The sequence below is a fragment of the Bos mutus genome, chromosome 5, assembly GCF_027580195.1.
Source record: "Bos mutus isolate GX-2022 chromosome 5, NWIPB_WYAK_1.1, whole genome shotgun sequence".
NCBI lineage: Eukaryota > Metazoa > Chordata > Mammalia > Artiodactyla > Bovidae > Bos > Bos mutus.
Window position 1 is genome coordinate 80198538 of NC_091621.1, and position 26641 is coordinate 80225178.

At 40.3% G+C, this 26641-nt stretch overlaps 1 protein-coding gene across 1 annotated transcript in view; it reads left to right on the plus strand.

Moving 5' to 3' along the window:
• Window positions 1-842: 842 nt before the first annotated feature.
• The window catches only part of PTPRO (protein tyrosine phosphatase receptor type O), a 259244-nt gene continuing 233445 nt past the window's right edge, over window positions 843-26641 (plus strand). The window contains exon 1 of the mRNA XM_070370040.1: window positions 843-1223. Within this exon, the coding sequence (XP_070226141.1) occupies window positions 1149-1223 (75 nt within the window). The 5' untranslated portion in view covers window positions 843-1148. The remainder of the gene's footprint in view (window positions 1224-26641) is intronic.

Here is a 26641-nt window from a genome sequence, read left to right on the forward strand (position 1 = left end):
AGGTGGCGCTGCTGCTGCTGCTGCTGCTAAGTCACTTCAGTTGTGTCCGACTCTCTGCGACCCCATAGACGGCAGCCCACCAGGCTCCCCCGTCCCTGGGATTCTCCAGGCAAGAACACTGGAGTGGGTTGCCATTTCCTTCTCCAACGCGTCAAAGTGAAAAGTGAAAGTGAAGTCGCTCAGTCGTGTCCGACTCTTGGCGACCCCATGGACTGCAGCCTACCAGGCTCCTCCGTCCATGGGATTTTCCAGGCAAGAGTACTGGAGTGGGGTGCCATTGCCTTCTGCGTCCCAGGTGGCGCTAGTGGTCAAGAATCTGCTTGCCAATACAGGAGATGCAAGAGATGGGGGTTCAATCCCTGGGTCCGGATGATACACTGAAGTAGGAAGTGGCAACCCCCTCCAGTATTCTAGCCTGGAAAATTCCATGGACAGAAGAGCCTGGCGGGCTACAGTTCATGGGGTCGCAAAGAGTCAAACACACGGGCGCGCGCAGGGGCGCGCGCGCGCGCGCGCACACACACACACACACACACACACTGAGCTCCATCACTACATTCACAACCACCACTTCCCCCAACAAGGGTTAACTGCAACTAGTAGCAGATGTAGGTAGATCTAGAGGGGACCCGGGTTCCAGTTCATGAGTTGCTCAAGAGGAGTCCGGGAAGAACTCTTGCGTCCCAGAGACTGTGGAAAGCGTCGGGGCGGAGCCTGGAGTGAGGGGCCGTCCAGCGCTGCGAGGCGGCGGGCGGACCCTGGTGGGAGGGCCCCGCGGCTGCTGTCACTTTACGAGTCCGCAGCCCGGAGCGTGAGTATCTCGGCTGCTGGAGGACCGCGGCGGGCGGCGCGCAGGGCCCCCGCCTCTCGCTCCCCACGCGGACGCCGCGCCAGAGCCTCGCCCACTCCAATCCCCACCCTCACCGTCCTTAACTGTTAAAGAACAGCCGCGCCTGGTGCGTTCCTAGAGGATCCCGGGTGCAGAAGGCGAAAGGTGGGCAGGCACAGGGGGACTGGAAAGGCAGGATGCGCCCTCCCGGAGCAACCTCGGCGCCCAGGGTCTGAGACTGCAGCCTCAGCTCGCCATTGTGAGCCGCCGGCAGTGCCAGGCGGCGCCACTGTACTCCCGGCTCCCCGTCCACGCCGCGATGGGGCACCTACCCACGAGGACGCGCGGCGGCCGCCGCCTCCTGCCTCTGCTCTGGCTCTTTGTGCTGTTCAAGGTAGGGGACCCCCCTCCCCCAGCCCCCGCGGTCCTGCCTGCGCTCGCGCTCCCTAGCTCTGCTGCCCGGGAGCCGCGCGCCCCGCGGGCGGGATGGCCCGGCTGCCGGCAGCTCCAGCTGTGCCGCCGGAGCGCACGCTTTGTTGTCCTTGCCTCTGCGTGTTCCCCACGGGCTTAAGGGATGGGGTGGAAGAATAAGGAAGTTTGCTCCCTCCAGCTTTGACCCTTTGTGCTCTTTGACCGCCTTCGGCATCTCCATCAAAGGTCGGCTCTCCGGTGGTGCTTCCTCAGACAAAATGAGGTCACTTTCCCTTCTGGTCGCTACTGCACCCCAATGCAGCTTCACCTTTCTACCCTCCCCCAACGGGGTTGTGGAGTCTTTGTCTTAATTTACCTTCTGCTGGAATGATACACCGGGGGCTGAACTCCCTGGCCGAAAATGGACTGCCGGGGTGGGTAGTGAGCGTGATTGTCTTTGACTAAGGAGTGTAAGCATGAGCCTGGACAGGACTCCTCTCCCCACGTTCTCCTCTCCAACCTTTACGAAGTCTCTAGACTTTCCCTCACTATATTTACTGAGGATGCTACCTCTAAATTTCAGTGTCAGACATCTGTATAATTAACTTTGTCGTGTCTTCTTTGGAATATCTTCCTCAGTGTTTTACTTTGGGGAATATAAACCAGACAAGGACTGCTTTAAAAGAAATCCTAGTTTGATAACTATACTGTACGTAAAATTCTTTTAAGAAATTTAAGTTAGATGTCTTTGGAGAAGTGTTATGAAGTTATAAGGAAGGTAATTGTCTTTTCTTCGTGTCTTCCGGGTGCCTACTTCAGTTCTGTTATTTAGTCTTTTTTTGGCAAAGCAAACTCCAGTGTCGACAGGTGACCAGGAGCTATCCTTTCAGCACCACAGCGCTATCTTAGAAATGGATGAAATATTAATGGATGCAAACGTTTTCTTATCAAAGAGTCACTTCTTGCTCATACGCACCATTAATTATGAATGTCTGATAAAGAGATAGTGGAACAGAGCCAATGGATTGAGAACAGCCAGTTTTAAATATTCCATATTTTCATTTACCTTCGTGGAAAAAAGGAAAAATTGTTTCTGGGAGAACGAGCAATAGAGAGCCTAAACACGATTCCAAATTATACTTAATATGTTTTTACATTTTCTGAAGCTATCAATAATTTTTAAAATCTGATAGAAAATAAGCTTGGTCATATATTTTTACCCTAAGAGGCTGCTCTCTAAGTAGATACCATAAATGTGTACGTTCTATGAACATGCACAAACTTTGAAGTTCCTATTAATATTTCTATTTGTCATATTCTGTCATGTTTATTATGTCTATGCAACACTTGTCATGAATGCAAAGTGAGAAATTGAATAACCACACATTTTACTAAGTAACAGCTAGGACTTGCACATATGACATCTGATCCAAATTGAACCTTTGGCAGTATCTCAGGTTTTTATTTGAATGCTTTATACTGAGCAAGAATTTCAGAAATGATCAAATGATGAGTTTGGGAGTGGAGGAAGAGTGCCGTAAATAAAATGGAAAAATTTATGGCAGGAGTTCTAATCAGAAACTTGGTATTGGAATTAGAAATTGCAGTCAGTGATGGAAGAGACTGTAATAGATGTTCATCCAGTTCCACATAATGAATGTTTTCCTGCACATTTGTAGTTTAGTGTAACTTCTGATAGTAAGTACATTAATAAAGCTTGCCATTTAATAAACACTGTCATGGGACAAATGATCTTGTAAAGAAAATCATTACTTTATATTTCATGTAAATGCAGCATTTTATGTCTCCTGAATATAAAGTATAACAGAGAAAGGATATATATATATATGAAAGTGTTAGTCACTTAGTCATATCTGACTCATCGCAACCCCATGGACTCCAGGCTCCTCTGTCCCTGGGATTTCCCACGAAAGAATACTGGAGTGGGTAGCCATTCCCTTCCCTATATGTCTGTGTATATATACATATATATATATATATACCCACTATGTAAGTCTTCTAGGTATTTTGCATATGCTATTTCATTCACTTATTTTGTTACAATTGACAAGAAAGTGGTTAACCAGGCACATAGAATAATGCATTTACATCTTGGAAATATTATATTTCACAGTAAATTTGGTTCACAGCATAATCTTTCCACAATTTGTAGATGCTTTTGCATTCAAGATCCTGAATAAGTGCCAGTCAAACAGTCTACTGGAAACTATTACAACATTGTTCATTGGCCATATTCCAACATAAAATAAATGTTTAGTAGAAAATAATTTAAAAAATTTAAAAAAGGAAACATCAGTTCAGTTCAGTCGCTCAGTCGTGTCCGACTCCTTGCGACCCCATGAATTGCAGCACTCCAGGCCTCCCTGTCCATCACCAACTCCCAGAGTTCGCTCAAACTCACATCCATTGAGTCAGTGATGCCATCCAGCCATCTCATCCTCTGTCGTCCCCTTCTCCTCCTGCCCCCAATACCTCCCAGCATCAAAGTCTTTTCCAATGAGTCAACTCTTCACATGAGGTGGCCAAAGTACTGGAGTTTCAGCTTTAGCATCATTCCCTCCAAAGAAATCCCAGGGCTGATCTCCTTCAGAATGGACTGGTTGGATCTCCTTGCAGTCCAAGGGACTCTCAGGAGTCTTCTCCAACACCACAGTTCAAAAGCATCAATTCTTCAGTGCTCAGCTTTCTTCACAGTCCAACTCTCACATCCATGCATGACTACTGGAAAAACCATAGCCTTGACTAGACGGACCTTTGTTGGCAAAGTAATGTCTCTGCTTTTGAATATGCTATCTAGGTTGGTCATAACTTTCCTTCCAAGGAGTAAGTGTCTTTTAATTTCATGGCTGCATTCACCATCTGCAGTGAGTACATAGCATTCCATTATTAAATGCCAAGTTGTTGGTGGAATCTCAGTGATGAAATCTAAAAAGGTTTATCTGTGTTGAGTCAGAATGAACCCATTTCCCTATGTGATTGACTATAACCAATTTCATTGCTGTAGCCTCAAGATGCCTGGCTAAGGAAGCCTTTGTGCACTGTTCTCTGTTCATGGTTTAGAGATGGACACATTTAATCAGGCACGTCCAATTGTTTAAATCACCCACTTTATATTGTGAGGTTAATATCTGCATAATTGATGTTTCCTAAGCACAATGTTGGTTATGAGGATTTCTACTTTCATATAAATAGTGGGGGTATATATAAAAATAGAAAACAAAAGAAGAACTCTGTTATCAAATATACTGGGAGCCTACCAAACTCACTTGAGCTTCCCAGGTGGCCCAGTGGTACAGAATCCACTGCCGATAGATGCAGGAGATGCTGGTTCTATCCCTGGGTCAGGAAGACGCCCTGGAGAAGGAAATGGTAACCCACTCCAGTATTCTTGCCTGGAAAAATCCCACAGAGAGAGGAGCCTGATGAGCTACCATCTGTGGGGTCACAAAGACTCTGACATGACTGAGCACACACACACACAGAAATATCAAAGTGTTCTACCCATGCTGTGTGACCCCATGGACTGTAGCCTGCCAGGCTCCTCAGTCCATGAGATTCTTCAGGCAAGAATATTGGAATGGGTTGCCATGCTCTCCTCCAGGGGGATCTTCCCAACACAGGGATCGAACCCAGGTCTCCTGCATTGCAGGCATTTTCTTTACCATCTGAACCACTGGGGAAGGCCAAGAATACTGGAGTGGGTAGCCTATCCCTTCTCCAGGGATCTTCCCGACCCAGTAATTGAACCAGGGTCTCTCCTGCATTGCAGGGGGATTCTTTACCAGCTGAGCTACCAGGGAAGCCATTCTACCTATGTGTAAATGTAAATGGAGTAGTGTTAATATTTATCTGGTGATTCTCCCTCTTCGTACATCTTCCCATAATTTCAGGGCAAACAATGTAATTTCTCTCGCCTAGCCTATCTTTACTAAACCTCTCCTTGAAAATTATTTCCTATATCACTTCACTCAACATCAGTATTTTCTCAATGAAGATGTAAATTGTGGAATATGACATTATAGGAATTAAAATTCTGCCTTCCCTGAAATAGTTCCCATTAGTGGTCAACTGGAAGGTTTCCCTAAAGTCATAGGCTTGGCATGAATCCTTCTTTCTTTCTTAACCTCCTCTCTATATTTCCTTCCATCTCTGCTCTTACTTGATATATAATCGAGGAACATTAAATTTGAAAGGGCCTCAATTACATTTTCTGAAAGAGTTTTATGTAGAATTCTATAAAGCATGTGTGTTATCATGCTGATCATAGTATTTATTCAGGAGAAATACCCACTTTCCAAGGTTTATCTGTCTTTCTCCACTTCCTTTCCCCTGCCCCTCTCATTTGATGTGGGCCATTTTTAAAGTCTTTACTGAATTTGTTACAATATTACTTCTGTTTTATGTTCTGGGGTCTTTTTTGCCATGAGGCATGTGAGATCTCAGCTTCCCAACCAGGGATGGAATCCTCACTCCTTCCATTGGAAGACAAAGTCTTAACCACTGGACTGCCAGGGAAGTCCCTTATCTTTCTTTTTCTCCCTAATTCTCTTCACCACCTCCATTTCTCTCCCTCTTCCCCTGCTCTCCCTCCCACCCCACACACATACAGGCACAGACACACAGAAAAATCTTCACTTTCCTTTTTGAGGTTTTACATTCACATTCTATATCACACAAGGTTGGCAGTTGAACTACAATCTTTTCATCTTTCTGAAGCAGCTTATACTATTCTCCTTGCAGTGAAGTTTGCTGCCATTAATTTCTTTGTCAATTGACTTCCTTGGCAAATGTTGTTGCCAACCTATTAGAAAAACTCTTTTACATGTGACATCCCTAGTAAATTGGAGAAGGTTCACTGGGCTGGACTTCTACAGGGAATTGGGTGATAATCCTTCCCAACGTGAACATCTGTTTGCTTCTGTTCTTTGCTATGTGAAAAATTGTTGCTCTGTGAAAGTATAAAAAATTCAGGCTTACCTGTTTCTCATTTTGGCTCATAAGAAAATATGTGTCTGTATGAATAAATAATTTAAAACAAGGGGAGTTTTACTTTATTTTTTTAAATGTAGTGCTAGTTCTAGTATTTAAATATCCAACTTACAGGTATTTAAATTTATAAGTACATTGATTCTTTTGTTTCATAAACATAATTTTGACTTGAGTCTTTAGTGTTTCCAAAGGATCTTGGTGTTGGATAAAGTTGGTACATCTGTGTAAGCCATTGTGATTGGTAGCAGCTTAGCACAGTAGAATGCCTCACAGCTGTGACCACAGATATTTGTTTTTCATTTTCTTCCTAATATAATACCTTCAGGTACACAGTTCCAGTGGTGTTGTATTTTCAGCAGTATAGCATAGTGCAGTGATGACCTTTACTGGAAAAAAAGCAGTGTGTTCATTCAGTTACTCCAAATACATTGTAAATGTTTTTGAAATGAAGCCAAGTCTATTGTAAATTTTGGGCTTCCCTTGTGGCTCAGCTGGCAAAGAATCCACCTGCAATGTAGGAGACCTGGGTTCTATCCCTGGGTTGGGAAGATCTAATGGAGAAGAGAAAGGCTACCCACTCCAGTATTCTTGCCTAGAGAATTCTAGGCAAGAGTTGAATACGACTGAGCGACTTTCACTTCCACTTTCATTGTAAGTTTTTGTCTTCTATTGTGCCTAGTATGCAGTGTTAGGCATATGATAGAAGTTTAATAAACAGGATTTAAATTTTTGGCATTGTATAAGTAGTTTTTGACAGAGATGTGGTATCAGTAATATTGAGTTGTGAACTCATCTTTAAGGAAAACATGAGGAAATTAGCATTGTGTGAGTTAAATCATTATAATTACAATGCAATCATTATACCAAAAATAATAAAATATTACCCATTCCTTATATTAAGAACTTATAAAAGTCTTAAATCAAAACACCTACATGGTCAGTTCAGTTCAGTCGCTCAGTCATGTTGGACTCTTTGTGACCCCCTGGACTGCAACACACCTGGACAGGCTTCCCTGTCCATCCCCAACACCCGGAGCCTACTCAAACTCATGTCCATCGAGTTGCTGATGCCATCCAACCATCTGACTCTCTGTCATCCCCTTCTCCTCCTGCCTTCAGTCTTTCCCAGCATCAGTGTCTTTTCCAATGAGTCAGTTCTTCACATCAGGTGGCCAAAGTATTGGAGTTTCAGCTTCAGCATCAGACCTCCCAATGAACACTCAGGACTGATTTCCTTTAGGATGGATTGGTTCAATCTCCTTGCAGTCCAAGGGACTCTCAAAAGTCTTCTCCAACACAATTCAAAAGCATCAATTCTTTGGTGCTCAGCTTTCTTTATGTTCCAACTCTCACATCCATACACGGCTACTGGAAAAACCATAACTTTGATTAGATGGACGTTTGTTGGCAAAGGAAATACCCATATGGTATTTCCCTCCAAAATAATACTTTGGATTGCTCCTTTATTCATCACTGTTACCTCAACTGCTATTAACGGTCATCAGTTAAAAGTTTGTGTTGAGGACTTCCCTGGTGGTCTGGTGGTTGGGAATCCACCTGCCAATGCAGGTGACATGGGTTCAATCCCTGGTCTGTGAGAATTCCACCTGTTGGGAGGCAGTTAAGCCCATGTGCCACAACTACTGAAGCCCATGCTCACCTCAACTTGAGAAAGTCTGCATCAGCAACAAAAACCCAATGCAGCCAAAAAGAAATAATATGTTTAAAATATGATATATTTTGTACAAGTTTGAGTTAAAATACTAGGAGGAATAACTTTCCTTACCTATATATATGACCTACAGCTTCAGCCAATATGCAGATACACAGGTGATATTTTTGCTTTCTCTTCCATATCACCCTTCTTCTGTGACCAGTACCAACTGGAATTGACAAAGATTTCTGCATTCTTCTAATAGAAATCCCTCTGATTTTTTGCCATAACTTTGCTTTTAGGAGATGAGGCCTTTTCTACAGCCTGGTCTTAATCATATCTGTGGTAGTGTTCAATCCTGGGGCATAAACCAATGCAAAGCCTTAAAGAACTCTTCTGTGGTGCTCTTAGAGCCACACTGGTGTCAGCTCCTTCTCCTTAAATAAGTATGTGGGAGACCTCCTTGTGCACTTGTGTCATTGATTTGAGAGGCTAAAACAGGGCTAACATGGCACCAGTGGAATGAACACGAGTGTAAATGGGGTGGGACAAAGCTAGAGACAGAACACAAAGTCTCTTGTCCTCTCCTCTTCTGGTGCTATTGTTTCCAGCAGGTTCCATATTGTTTCTATCAATGATTCAGAGGGTATATAAGCAACCTTCTTGAACACCTCTTATGTAATCTGTCATCACTAATTACTCCTAATTGATGAGCTTGTCCTTTCCTAAGCTTGTTCTTAGTCTTCAGAGTGCTGATTTCTAGTTTTCTTTTTCCTCTGAAGATGGTGCCTTCCAATTTATTTCTATGAGTATAACCATATCTTATCTCTGTGTCAGAAAATCATTCTCAACTGATTCATTCAGAGTCTAATTCTCCAGTAAAATGTGTCTGTTTTACCTAGGCATTCTAGATCAATTCCTCTTACTTCTAAATATACTAAAATCACCAAACAAACAAGAGGATATTTGAAACAAGGTTGTAGAGGTTTCTCTATAGAGCAGTTTTCCTCTCCTTTTTGTCAAGAAATTGAGATGAAAGAGAGAGAAATGATATATGCTTGAAAAAATCTTTCAGAAACAGAGAATCAGAATTGAAACTAGGACTCTGAGTTCAAGGGCTGTGTTGCAAATTATAAATACTCATGGTAATTTCTGTAAGAAAGTTAATATAGGGAAAATTAAGGAATAAAAAAAAAAAGTTTGATGAAAACAGTATATTGCCAACCTTCTATCTATATGTAAATGTGTTTCTTCTTGAATACTCTTCATTTGTTTGGTATCTCACTCTTCCTAAATAGGAATACTGCGCAGTTCATTTTTCTAACAATAAAAATGCTGTTTTCTCTCACAAAGCAAATTAAAGCCAAATGAAACTGGTCATTTTGTACCTTTACTAGCAAATAAAAATAATAGGGATGTGATTTATCTACAGTGTAGAGGTACACAATCAGAACTATATTTTGTAACACTAATGTATATGTGATTTAAATTATGAATGTTTCTCTTGTTTTGTATCATCTCATTTAACTGTTATTTAGAAAACTGAGACTTTTGTTGCTTTTTCTCAGACCCACTGTTGTGAAAAGCATGGTGGCATTTAGGAAACTACAAATTTATACGCATGGAAATCAAGGGATGGAAGTCAGTTTAAGGAGATTCCTGTATGCTGAGCCAGAATGTAGTCTTTATCCTCTAGGTGAAGAAGACTATTGAAGGGTTTAATCAAAGCTGAATGGAATAAGATTTGCATTTTTGATAGAGCCTTTGGCTGTAGGAAAGGCTTTCTCAAAGGTATACCAGATCTGGAAGCAGTTAAACTGGTAGGAGGTTATTGTAATGATCCAATCAAGAGATATAATGCAAACCTTCACACTAGGGTGATGGGAAAAGGGACCAAAGGAAGAGAGGTGGTGTTCAAAATAGCTAAATTGACAAGACTAGTTACATGTGGGAAATTAATGAAAGAGGAGTCCAAGGTCTTTTCCAAGTAACTGATACTTTTGCCTGAAATGTTGCTAGCTACTATTATGATACCAAGTGGGCTGGTGGCATCCATTCTCCTCCAGATCAGCGTACCCCTTTCTCCACACACAGTGCCAGGGAGCTCCCCTATAAAGGCTGCTTCTTCAGGTCCCCTTGCCCTTTGGCCTATAGTGAGTTTGACTGATAGGAAGCATCAGAGTCCTTATTCCCCCAGTGTCCACCTTGGCTGGACCCTGATAGGCAGTAGATTCAGTCTCTCTTCCAATCTTGTAGTCAGCCTTTCTGTTAAGGCCAAGTTCTGGCCAAGTTCCAGAAACAGCTTCTTGGTCCCTGTAGGATAATAGCTTCTCACTGCTGCTTCTCCCTGGGTACTTTAACATCCCTATTTAGTATCATTATTTCTGCTCCACACCTTAATTAACAGTCTCTTGATTAAACTCTATGAAGTTTCTCCTGCCTGCACTGCTGGGACTTCTACTGCTGTAGTGCATGATGAGGTTAGTGGAGGGCCTCTTGAGTTTGACTTGCCTAAAAAAGCAGGAGCTTAGTTAGATATGAGTCTGATCTAGGGGAAAGGGCAAGCCTGAAGTTGTGAATGGGGATGTTTCAGCAGAGAGCAAAGGAGAGAAGGCCAGGGTGGGACCTTGAGGAGCACTAACATTTAATAAGGAACCTTGGAAGGTGAAGAAGGAATAGCCAGAGAGGTATAAGAATCAAGGAACCCAAGCTCTGGTTTCAAGTGGGAGTGATTTGTCAACAGCGTCAAACACAACAGAAAGGTCCTGTAAACTAAGGTCTGGAAAATTTTTGGATTGGGAAATAGTCTGTTGGTATCTTAGAGCTTGGGAAGGGTGGCATGCTTCTGGGAGTTGAAGAGTTAAGAACTGGCCTCTTGTTTTTTAGGATTGGCATCTACGTCCCTGTCTGTATTTATACTTTGCAAATAAGATGTAGAGAAAAAAATGTATGGACACCAAAGGGGAAAGGAGGGAGTGGTAGGATTAATTGGGAGATTGGGATTGACATACACACACAGTTGATACTTATGTATAAAATATATAACTAGTGAGATCCTACTGTACAGCATGGGGAACTCTACTCTGTGCTCCCTGTGACCTAAATGGGAAGGAAACTCACAAAAGAGGGGATATATGTAAACACAGAGCTGATTCACAGTGCTGTACAGCAGAAACTAATGCACTCCAGTAAAAATTAGTAAAACATAAATAAACACATTACCACTTTAACAAGAAAAAAAAAGATAGATATTGTTGGGCCAGAGAGACCTGATTTCAATCTCAACTCTCTAAGTTGTTGTTCTTACTAGCAGCAGGATGTGGGGGAAATTATTTCTTTTCTCTGGGGTTCCTATGGTGATTGGCTATATTTATCTCAGAGGATTACTGTCAGGAATAATTGGGATAATGACCATAAAATATCTTAAACAGTGCCTAGAATACAGAAAGCACTTAATAAATGTTGTGTCTAAAAACAAAAATAGAAAGAAACAGGATAATAAAAATAACCAAAGGAAAATCAAAGAAGATGAACAATTAAAACTGCACCTGAAGCAGCATCTTCCCAAATGTACCCCATGGAACACTGGAGACTTGAAATATTCACAGGTGTTGTTAAAAACAAACACTTTTGTGCAGACTTGAATTTGGGAAGTAATCTATTAATAACTTTGTTTTAAACTAGTATCAATTAATTTACTATTTTTTGTACCAGGATTTCTTGAAAAGTTTACTATGCTAATATTCACTGTGTTTTCAGAAGGAAGACATAGTGTGGAACATTTTCAAGTTTGACTGCAGAATTCTGTTTTTAAAAATGATTCATGTGTATATGTATGTATGTTAGTTACTCAATTATGTTCAACTTTTTGTGACCCCATTGATTGTAATCTGCAAGGCTTCTCTGTCCATGGGGATTCTCCAGGCAAGAATACTGGAGTTGGTATCCATTCCCTTCTCTAGGATATCTTCCCAACCTAGGGATTGGAGGTGGGTCTCCTGCATTACAGGTGGATTCTTTACCATCTGAGCCACCAGGGAAGCCACAAAATCATTCACTGGAATAGTGAATACACCATAAAATATGGAAAACATGTACATTTTTTTCTTCCAAGAAAGCTGAACATCAGTCCTTGGAAAGAAAGCAGGGAATAGTTGCTCTCCTTCATGCAAATTCTTCAGATTCTGAGATTTAGATTATGATTGATCTTATTGTTATGTTTTCCCTCTCATTAGGGTTACTTTCCTCATAAAAAAGAGAGACAAAGGAAAAAGTGTCTAGTGTACAAGCATATTATTTCTTAAGGTGTATTCACTATTTCCATGAAGCATTTTATAGTGAATAAATAATATGAAATAATACGCTTGCACACTAGACACTTTTTTTATGTCTTTCTTTTTTAATAAAGAAAATAATCTTAATGATAGGAAAACATAGAAGTAAGGTTTATCATAGTCTAAATTTCAGAATCTGAAGAATTTGCATGAAGGAGAGCAACTATTCCCTGCTTTCTTTTCAAAGAACTGATGTTCAACTCTCTTGGAAGAAAAAAATATGCATGTTTTCCTTATTTTATGGGTTATGCTAACTCTGGGTTTGGTAACTGTACATACAAAAATTTCTTTGGTCTTTGTTAAAAGGATGGAAAATTAATTTTAACATTATTTTTCAAATATCATTGACTTAATATATGACTTGACTTAGAACAATTTTGTTCAGTATATTTCATTGAATCTAAAACTATACTTTTCAAAGGTCATGTAATTCAATGCTTGAAGTGAAAGTGAAGTCACTCAGTCATGTCCGACTCTTTGCGACCACGTGGACTGTAGCCTACCAGGCTCCTCCGCCCATGGGATTCTCCAGGCAAGAGTACTGGAGTGGATTGCCATTTCCCTCTCCAGGGATCTTCCCAACCCAGGGATCAAACCCAGGTCTCTCGCATTGGAGGCAATGGTGTTAACCTCTGAGCCACCAGGGAAGCAAGCTACTACTTATCTAATATGACTGCCAATTGGTCATCAATGGAAAAATTGCTGTCTGCTGAGATGTAACTGTCCCACTTTGGAGCAGTCACTCGTTGTTTGGTTGGGTGCTGAGGTAAGCTGGCTCTGGCTGTATCTTTCACATGTTATTTCTATCCCCATCTTACTTTAGTATGGCACTGTGTTGTGACTATTCCTGCTTTCTTGAATGTTAGGAACAATTGCTTGCCAACAGACTTGTCAGGCTATAAAGATAATATGTGAGAAGCTTGTCATCACTCTGTCATGGCCTCAGCCCTCCATCATACCACTTTAAGCTGTTTACAGCAGCCCAGAATTTCTGCCTGTTGCCATTCTTCTCTTTCATGGCCATAATAGCCATTCAGGCAAAAGACAATTCTCTTTCTTCTCAAGTTCCTTGATGAACCATCAAGAGCGCCCATCTCTGCTCCAAGAACATTCCTCAGCATGTTTTTCCCAAGCAGCCAATCTAAAATCACCCCCATCACTCCAAAATATTACCACATTTACTCAGCTTTAGTTTCTTAAGAGAAGGTATTACTCCCTCCATGACATTATACCAACTCTTTATTATGACTTAACTCCTCTCCTGGAATGCTTGTAGGTTCCATGAAGGCAGCATCTTTATTTTTTTTGCTCACTGCTGTGTCTCCAGCTGCTGGAAGGGTGCCTAGTCCAGGGTAGATGCTCAGTAAAATATTTGTTGAATATATGAACGAACATTGAATGAATACACCGAGTGAGAAAGGTCAAACAGGAGTTATGGGACAGGCTTGAGACAGAGGAAGAGCAGGTTGTAAGCAGGTGCAAGTTCGGGGAACGGAGCCAATGCACGGTGAGATGAACCAGGAGGAACAGTCCATCAGGTGCGCAGTGCTGAGCAAGGCTCCAGGAGAGTGGAGTCAGAATGGGAGGTAATCTTGAAATGCTATTTTATTGGTCTTGTGGAGGAAGCAGAGGTTTTATCACCACAGTGAAAATGAAGTCTTTTGGACATTAAGATAAGCTTCTTCATACATTTCCCCCCCACCTCGCTATTGTATTGTCAGAATAAAGTACTGACAAATGATGTATGTTCAAGCAACGGATGCATTCCCCTCTGTGGCAAATTCTCATCTGTAGTGAAGTAAAAACTCAGCCTTTCTGATCATTTATTCTCTATTTTATTCACTGATTATGCATACAATTTACTTTAATTTCCAAACAAAGTGGTTTTGGGTTTTTTCAAATCCAAAAATGTGTTCTTGGTTCTACAATTTGAGAATATCAAAAAATAAAAATAATTTTTAAAATAAAACTTTTCCTTTATTTTTCTCTCACCATGCATATTAATGTGCTCAGAATGACTGTAGACCACTAAAAACATTTTCAGAAACTCACATGACTGATTGAAACTCAGATGATTATTATTTTCCTTCAGTAATTGAAAGCTATGATTCCCTTTATTCCTTAAAAATATATTTTTTTTTATTTTTTAAATATGTGTTAGTATCTCCTAGAAATTTTTTAATGGATTTTAGATAATGAATGTCTTCTCTTGTATAAGATTCTGATAGGTCATTTTATATAGAAACAAATGGTAATTTTTATATTCAATTGAATACTAGATAATAAATATTTTATTATCCAAACATGGACAGACCATTAAATATTCTGATTGAATTAGTGTTGTAGTCATTAAAATGTTAGTACATGTACACCAATCTTGACAATCTGGATTGTCAAGAGTTTCAAATGACTAAAATATAAAACTAGGTATAAAACAAATGCTATTTTTACTTATGCTATTCTGCTAGAGAATTGAAAGGTATTATATTGTCTTGTGATATACTACATTTTGTCCACAGTCTACTCCTGTATTGGTAAAGAGTGAGATTTTGAGTTACTTGAAATTACTTTTCTCTATGACTAATTTTCTTTTTGTTTGTTGATAATTCAATATCTTCTCAAGAGTCAAAAACAGAGGAAAATTGTGATCAGATAACTTGTACACTCACATAAATGGCTTAAAAAGGATTTTCCCCTTCCATGGATTTATGATAAGGAGAAATGAGTGTGGAGAGTACAAAAATAATATTAATAATTCTATGATTAATTTTTTTTAAGGTTTGTGCTTTTTTTTTTTATTGAAATCTGCAGTTATTTATTTATTTGTTTATTTGTTTTGGCTACCCCTGATGGCATGTGGTATCTTAGTTCCTTGACCAGGGATAGAACCTGCGCCCCCTGCAGTGGAAGTGTGGAGTCTTAACCACTGGACCTCCAGAGAAGTCCAGATAAATTATTATTTTTTTAAGTTTAACAGTTTTCTTTCTTTTTTTTTTTAGTATCAAAGCAAAATTTCTAGGTATCTCCAAGAACACAATTATATGAGTCTCTTTCTGTCTCTGTGTGGTGCCTCAGAATTTGGCTAACTGTCATAAATCATGCTTTCCTATTGAAATCAACTTAGTGGTCGAGAAAATAGATAGTCTAGTAATATTGCTTTGGGATGTCCGTTTACTTTGATGTTGTGCTGAAAACTAAAGTGTAATCCTAAAAATGGAATGTCTTGACAAATGCCACAAAGTAGTAAGCATCATTTTTACAATAAGGGTTGACAGCATTATCATAAGAAATCCCTTATTACTTGGATGTACTTAAAAACCCCTAGATTTTATCTAGGAAGAAAAATTGACTTCTAAATTTTCTGAATGTTAAGTGGATTAATAAGGTGAATAATAAAAAGCCAAGGGGATTGTATAATGTCTGTAATGTATTATTAAACAGTGAGTCATGTGGTTCTCCCTTAAAGGATTTTAGAAAAAGCTGGCTTATTATAGAGTTATTTACATATAAATATAGAGATTAGATGTGGCCAAGTTAATTTTGCATCATCATGGGGACTTTCTTCCACAGTTTCCCTGAACTAAATTATACTTTTTAATTAGTCCTCCAGAAATAACTATAGGCCTCACTCAAAATAGATAGGTACTTGGGATTTATGATATGAAGATTCTGGTATTATCAAAACTGTTCAAAAATGATTGCAAGGACTTAGATTTAAGTTCAGTTCAGTTCAGTTCAGTCTCTCAGTTGTGTCCGACTCTGCGACCCCATGAATCGCAGCACGCCAGGCCTCCCTGTCCATCACCAACTCCCGGAGTTCACTCAGACTCACGTCCATTGAGTCGGTGATGCCATCCAGCCATCTCATCCTCTGCTGTCCCCTTCTCCTCCTGCCCCCAATCCCTCCCAGCATCAGAGTCTTTTCCAGTGAGTCAACTCTTCACATGAGGTGGCCAAAGTACTGGAGTTTCAGCTTTAGCATCATTCCTTCCAAAGAAATCCCAGGGCTGAATTCCTTTAGGATGGACTGGTTGGATCTCCTTGCAGTCCAAGGGACTCTCAGGAGTCTTCTCCAATACCACAGTTCAAAAGCAACAATTCTTCAGCACTCAGCCTTCTTCACAGTCCAACTCTCACATCCATACATGACCACTGGAAAAACCATAGCCTTGACTAGACGGAACTATGGACTTAATCCTGAAAATTTAGCTTATCAGTTGTTCAGTTGCTAGGTTGTGTCCGACTCTTTGTGACCCCATGGACTATAGCATGCCAGGCTTCCCCATCCTTCACTATCTCATGGAGCTTGCTCAGACTTATGTGCACTGAGCTGGTGATGCCATCCAACCATCTTATCCTCTGTCACCCCTTTCTCCACCTGCCCTCAGTCTTTCCTAGGATCAAGGTCTTTTCCAATGAGTTGGCTCTTCTCATCAAGTGGCCAAAGTATTGGAGCTTCAGCTTCAATATCAGTCTTTCCAAGGAATATTCAGGGTTGAGTTACATAACAGTTTTACCTAATTACAAAGAAGTCCCTTATCAATTGCTTCTTTTTAATTAGGTAAAACTTAAATCTGCAAAAATAAGCCCCCTACCTTTAGACGTGTTCCAGCTTCCTTCCTTGAATTTATTTTTTTGTCTATTTGCACCTGACAGAAGACAACTGTATTTCTAATTCTTTTCTGCATCTGATTGCTGCCACATCTTTTTATTTCGTTTTTGAAGGCTAGTTGGAAATCTAATAAGACTCTTTCATTGAAATTCTTGTTGCTATGTTGAGGGCTTCAATTAGCCTTTTTAAAAAACCATGTGATTTCTTGTGGTTCTGAAGTAGGGAGTTCTTAATTTGAAGTAAGTCTGAATCAGGCATGCATCACCAAACACAAGAATTTTCTAAAGTGGATTAAAAATTTGAGAACTAATACGTGTTCATTGTGGAAAATGTATAAAATACAACCAGCAGAAAGGGAAGAAAGTTGTCATTCCTACACATTCAATTCTAAAATAACTACCATCTGGGGATATATCATTCCAATTTTTTTTCCCATGTCTGTGTAGCTGAGTGGGTAAGTAAAAAAAAAAAAATAGCATCAAATTGTCCTACTATTTTAGCATGCTCTTTTCACTTAAATGTATTATGATAATTTTTTCAAGACCTGAGTATTTTCAGTTCTCTTCAATTTATGAATTAAGCCACGGGTCTGAGGGTCAATTATATTCAAGTCCCAGTTGTGTTTGCACCAGTGAAGGACGTGGATAATCATACATATTGATTATGACCATGAACTGCTGGGGATCATCACCTATATGTGTGCCTTCCATTAGCATGATTAGCTCAGAATTAGTCACAGGAAAACTTCAAAGGCTATGTTGACAGGCATTTACTTTCTATTCCTCCATAGTTAAATATCATGCATAAAAAAAATTAAGAATAGGGACTTCCCTGGCAGTCTGTTGGTTAAGACTTCACCTTCCAATGCAGGTGGTGTGGGTTTGATACCAAGTTGGGGAGTTAAGATACCAAATGCCTCAGGGCCAGAAAAAAAAAATGAAACAGAGACAACATTGCAACAAGTTCAATAAAGATTTTTTAAAAAACTTAAGAGTATAGGCTCAGTCCTGAAGAAAATCAACCCTGAATGACTCTTCCAATACTTCCAAAGCTCCAGTACTTTGGCCACCTGTTGGGAGGAGTGGACTCATTGGAAAAGACCCTGATGGCAGAAAGACTGAGAGCAGGAGAAGAAGTGGGTGACAGAGGATGAGATGGTTGGATGGCATCATGAGTTTGAGCAAACTTCGGGAAATAGTGAAAGATAGGGAAGCCTGGCATACTTTAGTTCATGGGGTTGCAGAGTTGGACATGGCTTACCAACTGATCAATAACAACAACACAACAATAAACTCTGTAGTCAAAAAGATACAGGGTTGAATTTTGGCTCTGCTCTTCTAGCTGTGTGTCATCTTATGGTGTACTGACTTTGTACTGACTTCTTCACTGAAGACGCAAATTACAGTGACTGCCCAAACCATTATTTTTTCCAGTGGCCAAGTCTGCCATCTTCTCCACCACCTGCCATCTTTTGAGGAAAACGCCTTTTTGATTTGATTTTTATTGTTGGAAAGGGTCCTCCTTGACCTTAATATCCTGGACAGAGTGATCAGTCGAGGTGTGAACCCTGACCTGAGCTAAACCTAATGAGGACTGCACTTCACCACTGTCTTTGACACTGGCATGAGATCTAAGCCAAATCTATCAGAATCTTTCCCTGTAATTACTTCCAAACTGGCAATGGTTGGAAAGAATATGCTTCCGCTGTGACATGAGCTAAGACACAGGAGTTAAGACATAAGCCTGAAAGCTATCCCCAGTAAAGCTGATTCATAAGAGGAAATATTTTCTAGCAGAGAAGGAGGTAGAAGCAATGGAGGAGCTTCCCTGGTGGCTCAGTTGTAAAGAACCCGCCTGCCAACACAGGAGCCATGGGTTCAATCCCTGGGTCGGGAAGATCCCCTGGAGAAGGGAATGACAATCCACCCCAGTATTCTTGCCTAGGAAATCTCATGGACAGAGGAGCCTCCCATGGACTATAATCCATGGGGTTGCAAACTGTCAGACACAGCTTAGCAACTAAAAACAACAGAAACGGTAGAGGCTTCAGCAAGACATCTTTCATTGCACAAAGACTATCTCACTTCTCAGACGCTAGCATCACTCTACAGCAGTCTACAAAAATGCAGTTCTATCACAGTCAAGCAGGCACAGAAATGCTTGGAATCTTTAAGAAATCTGAATCTTGTACACCTAAAGCTAAGACAACATTATAAATCAACGATACTTCCATTTAAAAAAAAAGAAGTGAGAATCCGAGTTGGTATGATACAATTTATCATACCAACTGGGGCCCTTCCAAGACTGAAAGGGATCATTATGCCAGGACAGCAGACATAAATTGGCCTGTTCTGTCCTGGGAAAGCAGGACAGATGGTTACTCCTTCCTGAATGTACTAACAGGCATGTTTGATGCAGTATGGAGTCACTAGCTCCTTGCCCATGTCATCCATCTCTGAAAACTTCTGTTCTAAACAAGACAAGTTGGCCGTTTAAGAGGAATTGTAATTATCTTTGTCAAAAAACTAAAGCTGGTGTAGGAATGTTTATAGTAGCTTGGTTTGTACTAGCCAAACACTGCAAATAACCAAAATGACCTTCAATAAGTGAATGGTTAAACAAATGATGGTATTTTTGGTATCATGTGATATTATTACTCAGCAACAACAAAAAAATAAATTATTGAAACCCACAGGAACTTCAATGAACCACAAGGAAATCATGCTGACTGAAAAAAGCCACTCTCAAAATGTTGCAAAATATATAATTTCATTTATATGAAAGTGAAAGTGTTAGTCACTCAGTCATGTCCAACTCTGTGACCGCATGGACTGTAGCCCACCAGGCTCCTCTGGGATTCTCCAGGCAAGAAAACTGGAGTAGGTTGCCATTCCCTTCTCTAGGGGATCTTCCCAACCCAGGGATCGAACCCAGGTCACCTGTATTGCAGGCAGATTCTTTACCATCTGAACCACAAGGGAAGCCCTTCATTTATACAGCACCCTAGAAACAACAAAATTATGGAGATGGAGAACAAATTGCTGGTTCCCAAGGATTAGGGATTAAGTGGGGTGGAGGAGGAAGTGTACATGACTATGAAGGCATAACATGAAAGGGGCTTATGATGAGTGAACCATTGTGTATCCTGATCATTGTGATAGTTACATGAAGTTATACATGTGATCAAAGTGTGTAGATCTACATATACACACACAGATGAGCACATTATCATTTGTGGAATCTTAGTAAATTCTGTGAATTTTACCAATGTCAATCTCTTAGTTTGGGTATTTCCTTGTTTGGGGATATTTTCTTGTTTTGGTATGCAAAATATCAACCTTGGAGGAGCCAGGGTGAAGGGTGCATGGGACCTGCCTGTACATTTCTTTGCAACCTCCTATAAATCTATAATTTTCCAAAGAAAAATGTTAAATAACTTTGTTTAGTTTGTACTATCTTCTATTTTTTCCTGTGCCAGGCACTCTGCTAAGTATTTTAACTGACTAATTGATACAGACTTTTAGTGAGGAGGACTGTATGTAAAAGACAATAATTACACGTGCAGGGAAAGGAAAGCCATCTAAGCAAATGTGAAAAAAAATAAGGAAAATACACAAGGACCTCAATAGAATAAGATTAGCTGCAAACTCAAATGCCTTATGAGAAAGATGACATGTTGAACGCTGATCTGGTGAGATAGCTACTGAATCCTGGAAATGAGCAAATGTTAAGGCGTTCCTAGTCATAATTCCCATCCAATCAATGTTAAAGACAACATTTTCATGACTCTTTAGAGAATCAGTTAAGAATGGAGTCGTGGAAACTACCATTTGGGGACATTAGGACAAAATACTTGAATGAAGTAATATCATTCTTCCATTCTTTTAGCAATTATTAAGTGACATATCTGGAAATAATATAAATAAATCAGAATGAAATAGTAAGTTAAAGAAGAGCTTAAGAGGCTTTTACTCTTGCCTGGAAAAGCCCATGGACGGAGGAGCCTGGTAGGCTGCAGTCCATGGGGTGGCTAAGAGTCGGACACGACCGAGCGACTTCACTTTCACTAAGAGGCTTTAGCAAAACAGGGGCAATGAATGGAAGATATATGAAGGTGAACAGACTTTTAATATTTCAACTAACCTCTCATCAACAGGTATTTAACTGTAATAAAAGAAAAGTGCTGTATTCATCATTTTTAAGAGTAGAAGACAAAGTTATGGGAACTTCCTTGGTTGTCTAGTGGCTAAGAATCCATACTCCCATGGCAGGGGCCCTAGGTTTGAACCCTACTCAGAGAACTTGATCCCACATGCTGCAACTAAGACCTGGTGCAGCCAAATAAATAAACGAATATGTATATGCGTAAAGAAACAAACAAACAAAAAGTTAGGTCCTCAGGAAGTCTGTCAAACAGGGAAAACATAAACATGTTACATGCTAAAGAGCTACATGTATATGACTTACCACTGTAAGAGAACCCTGAAGTAGTAACACACTAATTTGCAAAGCAATGAGACAGACACCTCTATCCAGCCAAGTGTCTCTCTTCAGATAAGGGAGAACACACTTAGGCTTGAGGGAGCACTGGTTTCATGAACGAAGACAGATTTTGATCTAAACCTTGTCTGCTGAAGCTCAGACAAGGTTAAAGAAAACATTCCAGATTGAAGAAACAGAAGCGCAAACACAGGACTGTGAGAAAATATAAGTCCTGGTTAGGAGAGTTGAATAAAAACAGGGCGGATGGAAGCGAGGTGGTTTTGCCCAGCCATGAGCTTTTATTCATAACCTTCTGTTCAGTAGTGCTACAAAGGCAAACATTAAAATGAGCTTTAGCTCAGCAGTGGTGTGCAGAAAAAAAAAATTATACCTCATTTTAGCTTTAATTGCTTTTATAATTCTGAATTTGCTGTTAAATGCAAATGCTTAATTCTAAATACTTGTGCTCTGTCTTAATTAGATAAAATAATCCTCTGTTGCTTGGGTAGTTTGGTAAATTAGTCCCTAGGCTTAAATTCCCCTAGATCATGTTGTTTATGCATTAATCTTTATGCATTCTTTAGAGATAATGGAAAATAAATGGATTTTTTTTTGCAGAGATAAGTTGTAACTGTCAGCATACTTTCAAATTTATATCCTCCACGTGACTTAAAAATTGCCATGTTTATCATAGTAATTATTATTCACATGTATATTATCCTATACATGTAAAATTTCTTCTGCAATTTTATACTTAAAACTGCTTCAGTTAAAATTACATGTTGCTAGTCAAAACTAAATAAAGAATCTAAACCTCTCTTTCATGTATTGGGTTGACCAAAAATTTTATTTGGGTTTTTCTGTAAGCCCTTATGTAGTAAAGAATCTGCCTGTCAATGCAGGAGATGCAGGTTGGATTCCTGCGTCGGGAAGATCCCCTGGAAGAGGAAATGGCAACCCATTCCAGTATTGCTGCCTGGAAAATTCCATGGACAGAGGAACCTGGTGGGCTACAGTCCATAGATGGCAAAGAGTCAGACACAGCTGAGCACCCACACAAACACACTTATGAAAAAACCCAAAGGAACATTTTGGGCAACCCGGTACCTCAACATCCTGCCACCTCAGAAATCAGCGAACTGCAAATAGTGCCGCATTTGTGTTGCATAAGGCTTGTCCCAAAGGAAGCAACCAATACAAGTGTCTTGGGCAGGAGTCAGAAGTTCCTCCAAGCCTCACGGGTTTGCTGAGAACGATGGTGATGATAACTGAAAATCACTACCGTTTACTGGGTAGCTGCTGTTTAGAGGGCATCCTTATCTAATCTTGAGCATCACCACTTTAGTAAATGGGGAAACTGAGTTCCAGAGAGGTACTGAAACAGTTCAGAAGGAAACCTTCGACTGACCACAGAACCTTTGCACACTATCCCATATTGTTTTTTGTGAAAACTCTGACACAGCTTTTACTTCCCTACTCTCTAGACTACAACCTCTGCCTCTTCCTCTAGAAATATCTCAAGACACAGGCAACCGACTGAATTGGTTTTGAAGTCCTTGGTGAGCACTGCCATTTGGAGAGAAGTGGGAGATGGGGTGGGCTTCCCAGGTGGCATTAGTGGTAAAAAACCCAAACTACCTGCCAATGCAGATAGACTTAAGAGACACAGGTTCGATCCGTGGGTCAGGAAGGTCTGCTGGAGGATGGCATGGCAACCCACTCCAGCGTTCTTGCCTGGAGAATCCCACAGAGAGAGGACCCTGGTGGGCTATAGTCTGTGGGGTCACACAGAGTCGGACACGACTGAAGCGACTTAGCACACACAAAAGCATGGGGAATGGGGTAGCCCTGGGGACAACTGATTCCCATTCATCCCCAAATTTTCCTGCAGTTTCTCTTCTCTGTCAATCAGTCTGTGAGTCACATGTTCCCTGACCAAGGTCTGCTGACTGTCAGAGGATTCCTGAAAATTCACAAGTGTCAGATTTATGCTTTTGTTTATCACCTTCTTCAGTTTAGTGGATCTGTGGTGTCTGCCTTTTGTTGGATAATTGCACAGAGCTGAAAGGAGTGGAATGTGCTGATGCGAGGGGCCTGGGTTTCAGTTTTTGTATATCCAGAGTTTTCAGAGTCAGTACTAGAAGCACGAGGGAAGATTTTGCCCTGGCTTTAGAAACCTGCATGGAATTGTGTGACTTGCTTCCAATATGTGACATTTGCACCTCAGACAGGCTTTTCCCCCCACGAAAGATACCACCTGGACAAAAACAATTTTAACACTAATGTCTTCCTCTGATTGCATTAGATTTGCAAATTAAACAGATTAGTGGCAGTGTTCTGTGTTCCTCTCAGCTCTTCTGTTTAATACTCTTATCTGACAAAGTGTAAACAAAAGACATAATTAATTACTCATAACTTGCGTGTCAAGTTGAATAAAAAATTACCTCCCCAAGAGGCCCATTATTACATATCTGACTGTTCTGTGAAATTAGTTTTGCAAAGAAAAAGCATACCTAAAGATAAGAGTTTTGTTTGGTTTTCTCTCCTTTTTATTTAATTTAGTAGAGTATCTGAATAAAGATATGGAGGAACAACATTAACTGTTAACATAATTTTAAGGAGGTTACTTCATGTGCCCAAGGAGATGTTGTTTCTCTTTTTAAAAAATTTTTGTGTTTGTGAGATACCAAACCCTATGAAAGTTATAAAAATGACAAAGCTTCTATAGAGGAAGGCCTCAGAATATGATTATTATCCTTCTAGAAAATGTCCTGCTGAGAAAGTTATTAGCCAAGCAGACTATGCCATACCGTCCCCTCCATAAATTGCCTGAATCCCGAGCCAGGAAATGTGCTACTATGACTGAAAACAAAGTTGAGTAATTGTTAAGCCGTTTCTTCTGCTTTGTCTGTCAAGGGTTGATCTGAATAAAATGATGCTTCTTCTTTAACTGGAGAGCTTAGCATTTCATATTTAGCCCTCAATCTGTTTCATGATAATTTTTGAAGGAGCAAACTGCTCATGACAAAATGTGCTGTACTATTATTAAAGGTGTATTGCCTTTATAGATTTCTATCACTTTGAAGCAAAAATGATGGCTAGGAAGAGATATTGAGTGAACGTTGTTTCTAAGTTTCAATAGCTATTTAATAACATGTACTATAGTGAAAGTGAAAGTCACTCAGTCGTGTCCGACTCTTTGCGACCCCATGGACTATACAGTCCATGGAATTCACCATGCCAGAATGCTGGAGTGGGTAGCGATTACCTTCTTCAGGGGATCTTTGCAACCCAGGGATTGGACCCAGATCTCCCACATTGCAGGTGGATTCTTTACCAGCTAAGCTATGAGGGAAGCCCAACATGTAGTATATGTGTCCCCAATTGCTTAGCAGGTAAAGAATCCGCTTGCCAACGCAGAAGACACAGGAGATGTGGGTTCGATCCCTAGGTCAGGAAGATCCCCTGGAGGAGGAAATGGCAAGTCACTCCAGTATACTGGAGCTTGGACAGAGGAGTTTGGCTGACCATAGTCAACGGGGTTGCAAAAAGTCGAACGCAACTGAGCACACACGCATACTAAATATATGCCCTGGGTTAAAGAAAACCAAATATTTGATGAAAAACATGTAAGAGTTATCAATAAAACAAGGCAATGTAAAGAAAACTTGCCCACAATCACTTAGTCACACAATCTCTCTGCAAAAATGAGGCTCATCATCACTTCCCCCTCCCAGGATTACAGTGCAGGCTAAATGAGATAATCTGTGAAATCTCTTTGTAAACTGTAAAGCAAAATTTAAATGTAAAATATTATTTTATTAAAACTACTTGCAACCCCCGTTTCATTTAGTCTGGTATAGAGGTGTTTTCTTTACCCATATGTAACTGTCCATGTGTGTGGGATGTGTCATTAAGGTCTGTAATTAACACTGCAATACATTCGTTTTCTACTTAAAAAGTAAAATTTGCTATACCCAAGTTAACTTTGGGTCCCCTATCATCATAACTTGATTATGTAACAATTTATTAAATGGGGCAAAATATTTTCAAATCAGCTCTAGGTCTCATCTACTGATCAGATCATTCTCATAAGAAAGTGATTTTCATTTAACTTCATGATATAATATTGTTGAGCAGTCTGTTCATACAGGTTTCTATCTATGATCACCCGTCATCTTTCATACATGTTCAATTATCCGTTCTTTCTCTCCATGAACATTTATTGAGCAACAATTGTATGCTAAATATTGTTCTGAACATGCACTGTTTCTTTGGGTTTCACTCATCCATGGTATAAATAGCTTCATATTTACAATAATAATTCCAATTATAGAGGCACACAAAGCATCTACCTTCTTCCTACAAAGTGCTCACTCAGTATTTCTCATACTACCTAGTGGAGCATGAGCTATGGAACCCTAGCTCTTCTGGGTACCACCTCTGCCCTTCCAAGGCCTACATTTCCCTTTTAGACTTCTCTCCCATTCCACCAGGTATTACCCCTGCCAGCCCCAGCACCTTTCCTGATGCATTCAAAAATATGGGGAACTGCTGAGTCACTTCAGTCGTGTCCGACTCTGTGTGACCCCATAGACGGCAGCCCACCAGGCTCCCCCCATCCCTGGGATTCTCCAGGCAAGAACACTGGAGTGGGTTGCCATTTCCTTCTCCAATGCATGAAAGTGAAAAGTGAAAGTGAAGTCGCTCAGTAGTGTCCTAGGAACCCCATGGATTGCAGCCTACCAGGCTCCTCCGTCCATGAGATTTGCCAGGCAACAGTACTGGAGTGGGTTGCTATTGCCTTCTCCGAAATATGGGGAAAGAATCTAAAGAAGAGGGGATATGTGTATATGTAAAACTGATTCACTTTGCTGTATGCCTGAAACTAACACAACACTGTAAATCGACTATACTCCAATAAAATATTTCAAAAAAAGAAAAATAAATTTCCATCCCTTTGATAGCTAAGCCTTTCTTAGTGACTCAAGCATGTATTTTTTAAAATTTTATTTTTATTGTTTTTTTTTCTCCCCTAGGGGCTTGTTAGCCATAAGCCAAATAGATTTCTGGAATTCCTGTCCCACTAATTCTTGAAGCATGTGTAATTTCCATTTAGACATAGCTTGGTTCTCCTCCCCCAAACTTCATCACATTAACAATAGCAAAAACTACTCATCTAATTTGATCTTCCTCTTATTTGCCTTGTCCACTTTCTAGTGGAGTTGAATAAACTAGCGGACAGTGAAATATCAAATGTTTAGTAGCTAACTGAAGAATTTTTAAAAATGAAGACAACATAACAAAGA